Source organism: Gadus chalcogrammus, chromosome 2, assembly GCF_026213295.1.
Source record: "Gadus chalcogrammus isolate NIFS_2021 chromosome 2, NIFS_Gcha_1.0, whole genome shotgun sequence".
Lineage (NCBI taxonomy): Eukaryota > Metazoa > Chordata > Actinopteri > Gadiformes > Gadidae > Gadus > Gadus chalcogrammus.
In genome coordinates, this window is record NC_079413.1 from 14,540,657 (window position 1) to 14,555,104 (window position 14,448).

The 14,448-nt window shown below is 40.9% G+C and overlaps 2 protein-coding genes across 4 annotated transcripts; one reads left to right on the forward strand and one right to left on the reverse strand.

Annotated features, from left to right (window-relative positions):
- Positions 1-763: 763 nt before the first annotated feature.
- On the reverse strand, positions 764-11,532 carry copz2 (COPI coat complex subunit zeta 2). 3 transcript variants are annotated; one of them, XM_056582364.1, is made up of 10 exons: positions 11,437-11,532; positions 7,440-7,508; positions 7,172-7,256; positions 6,004-6,095; positions 5,537-5,592; positions 4,715-4,792; positions 4,475-4,526; positions 3,156-3,194; positions 2,519-2,551; positions 764-1,833 (listed from the first exon to the last, which is right to left on the reverse strand). In XM_056582364.1, exons 1-10 carry the CDS (start codon positions 11,452-11,454, stop codon positions 1,786-1,788), a joined length of 570 nt encoding a protein of 189 aa, XP_056438339.1. In that variant the 5' UTR covers positions 11,455-11,532; the 3' UTR covers positions 764-1,785. The 3 variants fall into 3 exon arrangements, 2 of the variants coding, with proteins under 2 accessions (XP_056438339.1, XP_056438351.1); XR_008893842.1 differs by lacking the exon at positions 2,519-2,551 and adding an exon at positions 4,018-4,120 and having other exon boundaries at positions 1,782-1,833; XM_056582376.1 differs by lacking the exon at positions 2,519-2,551 and having other exon boundaries at positions 765-1,833.
- A 439-nt stretch (positions 11,533-11,971) lies between these two features.
- Positions 11,972-14,448, forward strand: praf2 (PRA1 domain family, member 2). Its single transcript, XM_056607024.1, has 3 exons — positions 11,972-12,240; positions 12,712-12,929; positions 13,338-14,448. Exons 1-3 carry the CDS (start codon positions 12,062-12,064, stop codon positions 13,475-13,477), a joined length of 537 nt encoding a protein of 178 aa, XP_056462999.1. The 5' UTR covers positions 11,972-12,061; the 3' UTR covers positions 13,478-14,448.

A 14,448-nucleotide genomic window follows, 5' to 3' on the forward strand; every position in this document is an offset into this window, starting at 1 on the left:
GTGATACAATGAAAGTTATGAGGTTGTATTATGCGCTATTGCTGCAATTCTTGACTTAGTAAAAGCTTAATTAGTCAATGTAAATGTATTCCTTAATTTCAAAAGAACAGCGTAGGACGGCTGTGATTACTTAGCAAATAACAACAATTGACTGTATGTTAGTCTTTTCATATTCCTGCAAGTATGCCGACGACAATTTGAACATGCGATTATAGCCAACAAACTTTTTTGTATCTCATCTCTCACAATTATGACTAGCTGGCGATAACTAACGTCACAATTCCGCCTCAGGACACGCCTCTCACTAGGCCCAAGTCAAGACCACAGAGGCCCGCTTCGTTATTTTCGTCAAACGAATATATTCTATCCGTTAGTATAATTCATTTTATGCGGGCCTAATTATTTTATATTTTATATTTTCAATATTTTAATATAAGGCTGCCTGGTCAATTCGAAATGTTATAACCCATTATGTTCTAACAGAGGCCGGGAACTATGAGCAACCAATCATGCAACGAAGAATGAATTCTAACACCCTGTTGGCTGAATAAATGTAGGCGTGTGCTTCTCGGTCAGCGGTTGTCAACCAATCAAGTGAGTGCAAGCTGTCTAATGGGATTTTCTAGTCCTGCGTTATATTCTGAATGGTGATTGGATAAAAGAATAATAAATCGGACTAAATTAGAGAGTTAAAGTAAAAGAGCTGAGCCCAAATATAATCTCTAAACTAATATTATCATTTTTTTTCCCACAATATTTTTGGAGAACAATATATAAAACCAAAATAAAGACTTGCATTGTTTTTATTTATTTGTCGTTTCACAAATCTCATATGCCAAATTCGTTATCAGGAAATCACATAAACAAAGCATAATGTATTCGGCTTTAACTAAAAATATATAAAATGTAATATAAATCACCGTTTTGTTACTAAAATAGACTACATTATTCGATAATTTTGGCAACAAATAGTTTTTTTTCGATATTGAATGTCACCAATATGTTAGATGATCTACAAATGCATTAATTACTTGGCAAAAAAATAGAAACAGTTTAATCCACATGAAAAGCAAAAAGTGCAGTAACACATTACATTCTTAACAAAAAAACACACAAATAACCTGTCAACCTTTCCCTCAAACTCTTTGAATAATTTCATTATTTGATCGAACAATGGGAAACGGTGAAAAAATAATATATTAACATGCAAATGTCAAACTACATAAACAAATGTATTACACATATAGGCCTGTACATATGAAATAATGCGTTTATGATTTATGTAATAATCATGTTATTACTTTTTATATTTTTACTTCAGAAAATGTTATCGCAACCTCCTTCACTAACAAATATATATTTTTTAAATATCATAACAGCCTTCAGTAATAATGTTCAAAAACAGGCCGCCTTAATGTTATGGAACTACATTTTCTTCAAAAGTAACTATATTCGTTTAAGGTTAATGCTTTGGATATGATTTTAAACTTATTTATTTCATATGCTTTTCTACATATTTTTTATTTAAATGAACCACATCTCGCTTAGAGACCAATACAGTCATCCCTAAACTCCAATAAATTAAACAAATCCAACTATACATACAAAACATACAAATATAATTGTATAGCAAAAAATATTTTTTAGCTACAATCATTTTAGGTACCAGCATGAAAGCCCATAAACTGAACGTCCCTTTAGCGCAGTAAGAAAATAAAGGGTTTGCTTCTTGTAGCATATTTTTCCTATATCTTGCAGTATCGTTCCTTTGATCCATATAGGCCTTTATTTCAGGATAGACCATTTAATTTGGTCCTTTGCCGATTGTATCACCTAAGGAGAAAACAGAAGGAAAAGCACAGTAATCATAATTATAATTGTAATATGATTTAAAAATATATTATTTAAAATATATACTTTTATTATTATAACCTTAAATATTTTATTTTATTAATTTCACCTGTGATCATATATGCTACATGTTGGACTATGGGGCTAGGTTGCTTTTGTAAATGATTGTACTTTGAAAATCATTCTATTTGGGATAACTATAGTCATCAGAATCATCAATAAAAGACGTTCAGTTTCACCCAGATAACATCTTATGTTTTCATAAAAGTAGTTATCTAGGGCCATCCATCAGAAATAACTCGAAGGCAAATGTTACGGGAATTGTGACAATGCCCCCACTAGATGGCGCCTAATGGACGCCTGAACAAGAAAATAACTTGCTGTGTCTCTTCGGTTATTTCTCACCGACATGCTATTAGTTTCAGAGATTCAGTCAAGAATATGTGTTAATTCCTTTAAAAAAACGATAAAAATGAAAATAAAAAAGAGCGACCATATTATTTATGATTTAACCAATTCTACGCTGACTGGAATTCAACTAATCCATATTGATGTAATGTCAGTTTCCGACAGCAGATGTCTCCCGGAACCCAATAAATGAAATCAGCGCGCTTTTAGTGAGAGAGTGATTAGAGTCAAACTATTAGCAATTAGCAGAAAAACTTACATTCGTAGTAAGAGCCAGTTTTTCTGTTATATGCTGCCAGGGTGAAAGCAAGAGGTTATAGGAAACCGTTACACATACACACACACAGGCACACATGCAAAGACATGCACACAAACACAAAAGCTTGCAGAAGGATAGGAATCAAGTTGCATTCATGCATTTAAAAGGTGTAAGCTTAAACAAGCGAAGACAAAGAAATGCTTTCAGTAGTATGAAAATTAATAATGGGATATTAATTATTTATGATAGTTTCAAACAAATCAATAAATCAGGTTATCATTGGGTAATAATAATAATAATAATAAATAATTACCATATGATTATCAGGGAGCAGACACATAATACGAAAATCCAGGAATTAAAATAAAACATTCAGAAACGCAGTGTAGGCAGACAATGCAGTGCAATGGTATATGCCTATGTTTGTGCCTGTGTGTGTGTGTGTGCAGTACTGTGTGTGTGTGTGTGTGTGTGTGTGTGTGTGTGTGTGTGTGTGTGTGTGTGTGTGTGTGTGTGTGTGTGTGTGTGTGTGTGTGTGTGTGTGTGTGTGTGTGTGTGTGTGTGTGTGTGTAGATGATATAAGTGGCATCAGTGGGTTTTGTCCAAAAAAAATAATACATGTTAATATATTCCTTACCTGGGCCACACTCTGTTCCGATAATGGGCTCTCATCCGACTGCAACAGAAGGATTTCAAAATAAAAGCGTGAGACATGGCTAGAGGATAGAGAATATTGGAAAACATTGGAAAAACTAAGGGGGCTTCAAATTACTACAAGGGGACAGTGAGAATAGCAACTTTGTTGAACTACTTTAATGTTCAATGAGGATTTGTTAAGATCACACAGGACTTCAGTCACATATTACACAGCTCATTCAGTCAGTCAATATAAGCCACTGTTCCGAGGATGTTTTGAATAGGATAAATAGGAATGCTGCAGACACTTTTGGTAAAAATATGTGATTTATAGTAGACAAAAAACAACAATATACTTAGTTTAGTGACAAAAATGGGTTTTGGAGTTTCATAACCTCCGAGTAGTAAAATAACTTAAGCAGCAACACGGGTTAGACAAGTGAAAATCATAGTGAATTAACTTTCATATTATTCACTATTTTGTGCTGGGGAATTGGCTCTGCGCTTGACTATTCGAATGGTTTTGTGGTTGTTTGAACCGATGTAAGAGCAATCATTATTAACATTAGAATGACATAGCAGGGTAAAATAAGTGTATTATCAGTACGTTGTTAGTTTAGTTTGATCTCAAGCTGCGTGAGTTCATTCTGTGCCGTACCACTACATGCTCTCTTTCCATGCGGTTACCTCGTTTGTCTCCTCCATCTCCCCTCTGTCCCTCGCTTTCTCACTCTCTTTCTATTTTAATTTAGTAGTTCAAAAGACTACCTTCCCCTTATTGATTTTGATAGAAATGTTTTTCTCCTTTCTCTCTCCCTCCCTCTCTCTCCCCTTCCATCTTCTGTTATCCATGCCTCTCTCACCCTCTTCAACTGTCTACAGCAGTTGACCTCTCTCTGCCTCTCCCTCTAGGCTACCGGTGATGTAATCAAACAAGACGAAGCCATAGGCCTGTTCTGACACCAGCTGGACCAATAGAAAAAGAGAATGGGGGGGGATTGAGGAAGGGAAGGGAAATAGATAAGAGGAGAGAGAATAAATAAAAAACGATAAGAGTGGAAGAGAGAGGGACAGGAACAGCTAGAAAACATTTGTGAATGGACAATGTTTATATACAAATGTCGCTGAAAAGGACAAGGCAGAAAAGTATGAGGGGGAAAGAGAGAAAGCAGGTTAAAGCAAGCTAGTTATGGTTTGGGGGAGGTTTGAAGAACAGTTCTTCTCGCTCTAGGCCTAGGGACATGTCCAACTTCACTCTCAAATTCCATATGGGCAGACAGTGTGGCAATTTGGGATATTTCCGCAAAAACAGATGATTACCTTATAGTTGACCTTCTGCAGAACCTGCTGTGGGTCGCTCTCCAGGATGACCCTGGAAATATAACAAACTTTAAGGACAGAATATAATACGATTGTCGTCCTGGGAACATGACTACCCAAATTGAAACAAGAATTTTTTTGTTTTGTTTAGTTTCCATTTAGATTATTTAGATTAGTAATATATTACTGTTTATATATATTAAATGTCTAGCCTATCCCCAATTTGTGACTTTGCCTTACCCGCCATCGATGATTTCGTCCACCACCAGGAACACTCCTTCCATGTTCTCTAGGAGGTATCTGCGCTCCACATTCTTTCTACAGAAGACAAACAGGATAACCAATGGGAGTGCGCCATCCTCTACTGCAGCCAATGGGATAGCGGACCCCTCCCCCCTGACAGCACATATCGACGAGCTGAGCATTCAAAATATCGGCATGAGTCATCATAGCATAGCTAGCTGTGTAAGAATATCAATGGCTGTTATTGATCACGATACTGTGAATAACACCCACCAAAGTCTACATTTAGCCCTTGGAAGAAGTACTCCTGTTATATTTCAACGTACCACATTGAAGTAGTACACATATTGGTATCACCCGTGCTTGTCAATGTTGCAATAAATTCTGATATTAAAGTTGCAAAATATAAACCAACCTCAACAACAACAACAATTCACTGTTTAGTAGTACCTATCACTCGTCTGATAACCCATTTGTCTGTGTGTGTGTGTGTGTGTGTGTGTGTGTGTGTGTGTGTGTGTGTGTGTGTGTGTGTGTGTGTGTGTGTGTGTGTGTGTGTGTGTGTGTGTGTGTGTGTGTGTGTGTGTGTCTGTGTGTGTGTGTGTGTATCGTTTTTTGTGTATGTGGGTGCATTACCCCCATCCCCCTGCATTGCTACCGCATCGGTTTCCATGGCAGCCAGCACAGCTGCTGTTCGGGTGCAAATATTGCAGTTGAAAAGTACAGGTTCCTGGCACACTGGCACACACACACACACATACACACACGCATACACACACGCACGCACACACGCACACACAACTCTATTGGTAAACATACCTGAGGATCTGAGTGAGTGAGTCAAACAGGCAGTTCAACACCGACATCAGCATCAACTGGAAAGTAAAGGAAGGTAAGAGAAGAACAATTATTAACAATAGAAAAGACTCCTTTACTACGTTACGCAAAATTATGGTTAGACAGATTCATCCTGTACCAGCATTGCACTGCATTCATAGCCGACGGGTGTGATACGATATCAACATCATCTTTGAAAGCCTTAACATTAGCAGTTGTGTTACACTGTCGCTAATGCTGTCAGTAATGGCAGAGCAAGCGATGACACTTATCAACCACTGGTTGTGCCAGAATGGCCTAGTGTTAGAAACAGTGCACCTTCACAAAGTGTCGAGGACAATGACAAACACATATGAAGTCTTTGTTGAACCGGAAGCACAACCGGAACCTCTACATCTGCACACCTGAAGGCTTGAGATTCTTCACTTTTCACCTTTTTATCTGCTCACCTCATTCTCCTGCGGGCTGCCAACCACGTAGAAGAAGAGATCTATACTGCTCTTATAGACCACAGTCATCCCCTCCAAGAACGCTATCTCATCTAGAGAGGAGGGAGGGAGGGAGAGGGAGAGAGAGAGATTTTAAAAGAGAAAATTAAGATTATAAGAGACAGTAGAAAAAAAAGTAAAGTAATAAGATGCAGAAATTGAAGACAATGTTTTGAGTGAAAAGAGGAAAGTTGGGCAGAGGAATGCAGAGAAACCGACTGGAAGGAGAAGAATGAAGGGGGGAAATAGGGAGGATTGGAAAGAGGGCAAGAGAAAGAGGAGATGGGAGTAACACAACAGAGGGACTGCATGGACAAAAGGGGGATTGCATTGAGAGAGCAATAAGCATCCCTCCCCAGAAGTAAGCTGTGGTTTCAGGTAGCAGGTGGGGTTTCACCAGCACAAAGGACCCTCCGTGGTGATTTTAACTGGTGTCAGTTCCTTAGATTCAACCTAAGAGTCCTAAAACCTTGGATTGTAAAGGTTTGATTTGTCTCAGATTGGGTTAACATTCAGATGAACTGGAAACTCTGTGTTCTGCTTTGGAAACTCATCCTATATACAGTTCCAATCCTGAAACAAAAATTAAACTCAAATTAAGTGACAGCCACAGTGTCTACTTCCACAATTAAACCAGCCTGTACCTACTCCTCTTCATTGAGGCAACCAATATTTGTTGTTGTTGTTGTTTCATAGCACTGCCATGCCGATGGATACAAATTTGTGAAGATTGACCCCGGTCAGCTGTGAAGTTGTGTTGAGTCAGTGGCCACTAGAGGTGCGTGGTGTGTATATGTGTGTGTGTGTGTGTGTGTATGTGTGTATGGCGTGAAGTGTTGACTCCTCTGGGGGGGACAGGAGAGACACCTGGGAGCAGTGGTGTCGTGTCTCCCTGGGAGTGAGATGCAGGATGATGGAGCTCTTTTTCACAGCGAAAGAAAATCCTCAGCCTAGGGGTTGTGCTTTAACCCACTGAGGCCCGGCCACACACACACACACACACACACACACACACACACACACACACACACACACACACACACACACACACACACACACACACACACACACACACACACACACACACACACACACACACACACACACACACACACACACACACACTTACTGTCTGCCTTGTGGGTCTTGTTAAAAACATTCTTCTCAAAGTTGTTCTGCTCCTTCATAGAAGGGTACAGCTCAGGGTCGTAATACTAAAACACAAAACAGAATTAATGAATTAATCAATTTCTGTTATAGATTTTTTATAAAAGCTGTATCTTAAGAAACCTACAAAAAAGGCAGCTATAGCAGAACACAATGTACTATCGCAACACAGTAGAATTATACAGTTCAAATAAACGTCCCTGTTTCCTGGAAAACGAACCGAACCGTACCTTTGACAGCAACCTGTTGCCATCGTTGTCGAGGATGAAGAGAGCCTTCACTGTGTAGAGGGACGGCTCCTGGAACACACCATGAGCGACAAGGTTACAACCATATCTCGCTTGATCCAATGATACACTCAACATGGTTATTTTGGGACCCAATGGAAACTTTTGTGTGGGACAGTCAGTGACAGGACCATTGGCTTTCAGTCAATCAAACCTCCCTTGGTTAGCCTCTCAGACTTAAAGTGACACTTGGATCTTGATCAGATCCATTGCTACATCAGCATTTTTACATTTCACACACTTTTTGGGATCATCAAACCACAAGTTATGCAAATATATATTCCTTGTTTTCCGATGCACAGATTTAATAAACAGTTTCTAACAGAGCGCTCCACTTCAAAATGCTCTTTCCGTTTCTGAATATTGTATCAGGGACAATCAAAAATATATAAATATATTGTAGCATTGCTGTGTGGTGTGATATTTGGTACAGGTGCAACCTTCAGGTTGAGTTCAGTGCTTAAGGGCACAGACTGCCCTATAAACCCCTTTCTCAATATCAGTTTTGACATACAATGTTCCAATTTGTATCCCAGATGTATTCAAGTACCCTACTATGCAGTAAGCGTGATCTTCAATATTTGTATGGAACTGTATGGAGACATATTAATATTATTATGATATTATTACATATTATAATTATTATCATGGTCAGTTTTGCCCCCTAAACAGTTTTAGTCCGGTGTTAGTTAGTTTGCGTATCAATAGGTGCGTTTCCATCCCCCTGATTTTGCGAACTTTGAAGTATCGAATCAGTAAACGGTGATGGAAAAAACAAAATTCGCATCGAAATCCTCTAATTCGCAAAAAAGTTTATCCGCTCGCTTGAGGTGGTTTTTGAGAAATGCGAAAGAGTAAATTCACAAAATGGGAGATGGAAACACACTTTTCGAAACAGCTATGACGTAGCGAACTTTGAACACACAGGACTGACAGTCTTTCCGATTTCCGCATAACGACCGGCCATATGCAACCTTGCCTTCATCAACATGTAACGTCATCATCCTATTGTGCTCTCCCATACGTAAGGCACTCGACGTCGTCCTCGTATTTCCCTTGCTACCGCTGTGTACATTGCAATTTCTCTATTTCTTTCGTCTCCGGATCGAAGTTAAAATAGCCAATGATAACTTCACTGAAAGAACAGTTATGACTTGCCCAAGGGAAACCAATTGCTGCTGAATTCCTCTCTCCATGTTTGTTGTTTGTTGTTACTCTTCTCCATTGGCGGACTTACCGCTTTTTGATACATTTGTTACAGCTTTTCTAGTTCTACCATTTATTACAGCCACATATCGGCATACATTTTTTGCCTACAGCGCCACCTCCAGGCAGAACTAGGATAGGTACCCGCTCCAACCACTTGATGGAAACACACCTAATTCGAATTACTTTTTGGCGAACTTTCTAAAGATTTGCATCACCCTTTAGATGGAAACGCAGCTAATTAAATTATAATTCCAGCGGAACAGGTTGGTGCCGAAGCCCAAAGGTCGTCCTGGGACTACCGGCTGTTCTGGAACTCTCCAGAACTCACAGAGGGGGAGGGAAGGCCAGCCCTCCCCCTTTATCTGACCGATTAAAGCAATCTGTCCGTCTGTCCGACTCTGTGCTGTCCAGGAGCCAGCGGGCCAAAGTTCTGTTATGCACTGACTAGCATAGATTCACAGTCCGAGTGTATCACAGAACTTGGACCAGGTACTCACAACTTCACAACAATAACCAATTGGACCCAGCCCAGGGGGGGATGAGGACTGATGTATAGGGGTTGTAAAGGACGACAGCAGGGAGGAAGAGGAATGTTGTGAAGCGATGCTATTGGGGAGGGTTGGATACCATTGGATGAGAATTGGATACCATTTGTCTAAAGGGTGCAATCTCTCTGATACACACACACACACACACACACACACACACACACACACACACACACACACACACACACACACACACACACACACACACACACACACACACACACACACACACACACACACACACACACACACACACACACTTCAGAGAGATTTCAGCACTTTGAGGTTTCAAGGCATTATAGCCACCTGATCCACAGACCTGACCTCCCCTCAGGGATGCTCCAATTTGTGAACATTTGTGTGTGTGTGTGTGTGTGTGTGTGTGTGTGTGTGTGTGTGTGTGTGTGTGTGTGTGTGTGTGTGTGTGTGTGTGTGTGTGTGTGTGTGTGTGTGTGTGTGTGTGTGTGTGTGTGTGTGTGTGTGTGCGTAAAAGATTAGTTATTGGATATATTACCCTATTTCCATTGAGAATAACAGGTAGAACTTGACAAGTTTATTTCCATCAAAGCCATTCAAGGGCACAACATGGCATCAGGCCTTGATGTGTACAGTGTGATGGAGAAAGAGTTATAGATTGCTATACCAAAAAGAAAAAAACGAAACCGCCGATTTAACTTTAATTGTCCATCTACCACTTTTTGTCAGTGTGTGTCTGTCAACATGTTTCATCTGGATGCAGGGTTTAGGGCAGACCAATTGGATTTAAGAGAGATTGGTCTCCCATTCCATTGGCCAAATGGAACTAGTACACACACTCCACCCCCTCAACAGCACACTGCTCTCTCCCAGAGGAAAATCAATGAAATATAGAAACTGGCAAATGAAAACGAGTCCAACATTAGAGCAGTCATCGAGATCTGCCAAAGTTGAGTCACGCACACTGGTCTACCATTCTTATTTTAAGATCACACCAAAAAATCGTGTTTCATTGTTAGAGCTGAACAAGAGTTCCTATTTCCGCCATAATATGTATGTGCATAATTGTGAATATGAAAATGCATCATATTTGGACGATTGGCCAGCACTAATGAACATGCTCTCATGTAACGATAGCTTTTTTGTTTCTCGGGGCGTGTTTGTCTAGTTTGTTCTCAGGGACACCAGCCGACTGTTGGTAATATAACCGAGGGCACCTGTGGAGCGCTGGACACGGTAGAGAGTGGAGGCCGACCGTGTGTTACAAATAGAGAGGGTGGAAAAATGTTAGGGAGCAAGGAAAAAAGTTAAGCAATAAAAGAAAAGTTATAATAGAAGTAGGCTATACGGAGAAATAGAGGAGAGTTGAGGAAAGAGGAGACATTCAATAATAATATTAATAAAATGCTAACGCGATAACGATGGGACAGGTGAAAAGACGGGCGGAAAAGGATAGGATACGTGGATCATTGGAAAGAAAGATAAAACATTCACAAAAACCGATGGAACGAGAGAGAGAGAGAGAGAGAGAGAGAGAGAGAGAGAGAGAGAGAGAGAGAGAGAGAGAGAGAGAGAGAGAGAGAGAGAGAGAGAAAATGGTGCGCGCTGCAGGAACGGAGAGCCCAGGAGAGAGAGAACAGTGGACGTGGCACCTCCTGGCTACACGTCGACCGATTTTGACACGCATGTCAGTGCGACCTGTGTCCGCTTCGCATTGGCCTAGGATCTTAAACGAAGTGTGTTTTGCGAAAGTCTGTAGAAAAAAACTTTTTATTACGCAAGATACTTGTTTAATCAAAGAATGAGGCACATAACTCGGTTGCACTGTCATAGAGACCAGCTGTGTGGGCTACTCATTTACATACACCAATCTCAACTGGCCAAACACTTTTGTAACAAACGTTGTGTACAGTACGACTGCATAACTTGTGGCTAAAATTTAACAATAGACGTTAGGGCTGTACATGTTCTATGGAAACACATCTCTTTAGGCAATCTGAAAGATACAATAGATCCGCAGTCGTTCCCTCCTATACCCTACCAAAATTGTCGGGAGGCAACAAATGGCGCACAGACACACACACTGAACAGGAAAATACAGTAAACATCAGACATGAACAATACAACAACCTCGTGTAAGACGGCGCGTTGGCTGTCTTGTTCGTTAAAGCATAGGCAAAATCTCAGTGTGATCGACGGTCGCTTACCATGGACATGGAATCCATCGCGTCTGTGTTCGCTGTTGACGTGGACAGGTCTGAGCTGTCATCCTAGTGGTGCCGCTGCGCGAGCGCGTTTACGCAGCCAACCGGATAGCACGCACAGGCGCAGCGGCAGCCGGTAGAAGAGCTCCAGCTCAGCGGCTGTACTTTCAAAGTAAAAGACATACAATCAGGCTTACGGGTGAAATGCAACATCTTTCTGATATATGCAGATGTATTGCCAATATTTGAACAGCGTGGGCCATATGATCTCGAGGCAGTAGTGACAAAATGAGGGGGGGGGGGGGGGGGGGAGGCGACGACTGTACTTGATCCTTCGGTCTGCATTGAAACTACAGACCTCACCAGCCTTTAGCAATAAAAGCCCCTGTGACTACTGACTAACTTAAAACTAATTGCGGCGGAAACAATCTAATTAAATACGTATGAAGGATAAAATAATTATTTACACAATGTTTGATTCGGTATCATTTATATTTGTTTAAATGTCCTGTCGTTGAACTCGCTGGAGTCCTAATGCGTAATAACCAAGCAACTTTAAGGCTCTCGAACCTACATTAAAAGGCCGAATACAGAGGTTTGCAGTCTGACTCTGTTATCATTTTGCAAAATGCAAGACGTCCAGCCACCACCCCTCCGCACCCTGGATGATTTTCTGCTGGGTTCGGCCCGCTTTGCCATTCCCGATTTCCGTAACTTGGAACGATGGAACAATCGAATAGTCAACAACTTATTGTACTATCAGACTAATTATTTTGTTTCAGCGTTGAGCTTTCTGGTCATTCCTGGGTGAGTTGTGACGCTGTCATTCCCCTTTCTCACGCTCTCTTCGCGAACCCACTATAAATTGTAAATGGATATAGGCCTAAATGCATGCCATAATAGTATAAATATTATCTATACATATATATATCTATATATATATAGATATATATATGTTGAACTTCATAGCGCAATACAATACAATAATCTCTATTTTATATTACAGGATGTTGCACCGAAAAGTGCAGCATTTTCCCTTAACAAAGTAGGCCTACCCATAATAAACTACAATACCAAACTAAAAAGCAATTGTTGCGTATGCTACTGGATTGGGTTTTCAAGTGGGTATTAAACTGCTCAACGACTGTTCAACGATATATTCAAGTAGAGTAATTGCCAAATCAAAACAACTAACATGAATTAAGTAGACCTGGCCTTTCACGCACATCTCTCTCTTCAATGCAGCGTTTCTCAATATTGCTCATTGTTTCTTTACAGCTTTTTCTGGCTCTTCCAATTGGTCCTGGAGACGACGGTGGTGGTGGTTTTGTTTGTGGGCTTCGTCTGGGCTGCTGAGAACCATGCTCTCCTTCGCCGTTTCCGTAGAAACCACCCTTCGTTTTGCCTTCTAGCCATACTTTTGGCCAGTTACATTATTTTGTCACTGCTGGGGAGTGTGTCTATATTCCTGTTTGGGATAGTCTTCCCTATACTCTGTAAGAACACACACACACACGCACGCACTGTTTTTGTGTTTGTCTAAATATGTCCATGTCTCTTCTCTATTGTGTGTCCATAGTCTGTAACCCTCCGGGACTACATATATCTCAATCTATGAGGTCTAATTACACAAAAATTACATCTCTGTAGCCTCCATCCCCTCTTCCTGACTGCATCCTCGTGTCTCAAAAACAACATTTCTCATGGCCGCCCACTAATCCTTTCATCTGCCTCTCCCTTGCTCTTCTGCCCATTTCTCTTTCACTCCCTCTATTCTCTCTCTTTGTCTTCCTCACACTCCTTCTCTCACTGTGTTGCTCTGTGTCGGCTTCTCTGTCCCTTTCTCTGGCTCTCTCCTCCCATCGGTCATGCTCTCTCACTTCCTCTCCGTCTCGTCCCTCCAGTGGTGGTGGTCCATGCTTCGCTGCGACTGCGGAACCTAAAGAACAAGGTGGAGAACAAGCTGGAGAGCATCGGCCTGAAGAGGTCCCCCATGGGCCTGATGCTGGAGGCCCTGGGACAGGAGCAGGAGGCAGGCTCATAGGACATGGGACCTGGAGGAAGGTCCCTGGCCGGACAAGGAAAATGAGCATTTGGGGGATGGGGGGTGGAGGGGAATTCCGAGAACAAAGATAAATAGGAAAAGTCCTAGCGGACGATGAAGCAAGTGAAGATTGTCTGTATTGTATCACTATTGAAATTGTCCCTTTTTATAACAGTATTTAGAAATTGTTCCCGCATCAGAAATAGTTTCAAATGGCAGTATTCCAAGTTGTACCACATGATGTCCTATCTTTTTTTGAAGGGACCAAGAGTTGAAATGCAAAGAGATCTGTTTGCAAATTGGCGAAGATATGAACGGATCCTTCTCTCCCGGTGGATGTCAGAGGATTTGTTGACAGCATGGAAATGTCATACCTTTTACATTCCCCATTCAAGTTAAAGTTTCCCCTGCTATGTTTATTTTGAATGACCTGAATTTGAATCATTTTCAGCTTGAAAATATGAGTGGCTAATCATGCTGGATTGATCTAGTAGGCTTTGATTAAGTGAAGTAGACCATTTAAGTATCTGAAGACATTTAACAGTGCACTAGCGATATAGTTCCTAGATTCTGGTCAGGTTTGGAGCTTGAATGAAACATAATTTAATATAATTGAATTATTTAGAGCCCTTTAGAACCCTAAATTCTTAACAGGCAGGCTTAACCAAAAGGTCCTCTGTTGGGCAACCTGGCCAGATGTTTTCCCAGTGCGGTTACATATTTCTAAAACTATAGTGGCAGGATTTTCTAAGTAAACACTTCTGTGAGTATATTTTTAAGGATTTTGTGTGTGTGTTTAAGGATATTTAAAGTGCCACATTCATGTAACAGTAAATGCCTTCCATCTGTTCATTATTCTGTTGCATGTTTTTTATTTTAAATCTGTGTTATCATGCCGCGTATCCACTGCAGGGTGCGGTACGGTTCGGTTCGCCTCAGTCCGGGAGGGAGGGGGCGGAATAGCCCAGCCC